Consider the following 923-nt stretch of genomic DNA (forward strand, 5'->3'; position numbering starts at 1 on the left):
TGACTTTCTGCAGGACAATCATTCCTCATACCTACTGTGATCACATGGCTGTTGTGAAGATGGCTTGTAGTCATACCAAGCCTAATCGTGTCTATGGATTGTTTGTATTCCTGATGGTGTTAGGGCTGGACCTCTTACTTATTGGAATCTCCTATGTACTGATCCTACATGCTGTGTTGCGCCTCTCATCTCGAGATGCTACTCTGAAGACACTCAATACTTGCTCAGCGCATTTCTTTGTAATCCTCATCAGCTATGTGCCTGCGCTTTTCTCCTTCCTCACACACCGCTTGGGTCCTATCATCCCTCCTCATGCACACATCCTGCTCGCTAATCTATACCTACTTACACCTTCATTGTTCAACCCTCTTATATATGGAATTAAGATGAAGGAGATCCGGTATAAAATGGTCAAGTGGCTGTGTAGGAGGGATACTTTGGCCATCAATCCAGGACACAAAGATGGGAGTGAATAACCAAGATGGACTTAACCTGATGCCTTTGACATACTACATTCAGGCTACAAATAGAAATCTTAATCAATCACATACTACACATCTACCCCACAAATGGAAAATGTATAGGTTCCTAGCACATAAATGTTGTAATTGCTTCATTGTCCAGATGGGTTTAATCTGTCTTCTGCTGCCTCTGTAACATAGGGTGTGTATGAATACCAGCTTCTAACCTTGATTGGGTGTAGCAATGATATTCAGAGAGCAAAAGAGAAGGGGGGTAAACAGGCTATTCAACAAGTCCAAAAGGATTGGAAGGCACTGGTCCAAACACAAGATCCCAAAACAAGAATTGAGACCAAAAACATGAGTAAATAGAAAAAAAAAACAGCATAGAACACAATGAATAATGGATTGATAGATGACCAAGAGAAAATACAGAAGAGAATAAACCCATGATAACTACAA

At 41.0% G+C, this 923-nt stretch overlaps 1 protein-coding gene across 1 annotated transcript in view; it reads left to right on the forward strand.

The window, feature by feature from the left end:
* Window positions 1–476, forward strand: part of LOC138177753 (olfactory receptor 52P1-like) — a 988-nt gene extending 512 nt beyond the window's left edge. Inside the window, 1 exon segment of the mRNA XM_069108961.1 lies at window positions 1–476. This exon segment is cut by the window's left edge and continues 13 nt beyond it. Within this exon segment, the coding sequence (XP_068965062.1) occupies window positions 1–476 (476 nt within the window).
* Window positions 477–923: the final 447 nt, after the last annotated feature.

This window comes from Petaurus breviceps, unplaced genomic scaffold, assembly GCF_028583685.1.
Source record: "Petaurus breviceps papuanus isolate PSGF00001 unplaced genomic scaffold, PetGlider_PUasm1.0 90444, whole genome shotgun sequence".
Classification (NCBI taxonomy): domain Eukaryota; kingdom Metazoa; phylum Chordata; class Mammalia; order Diprotodontia; family Petauridae; genus Petaurus; species Petaurus breviceps.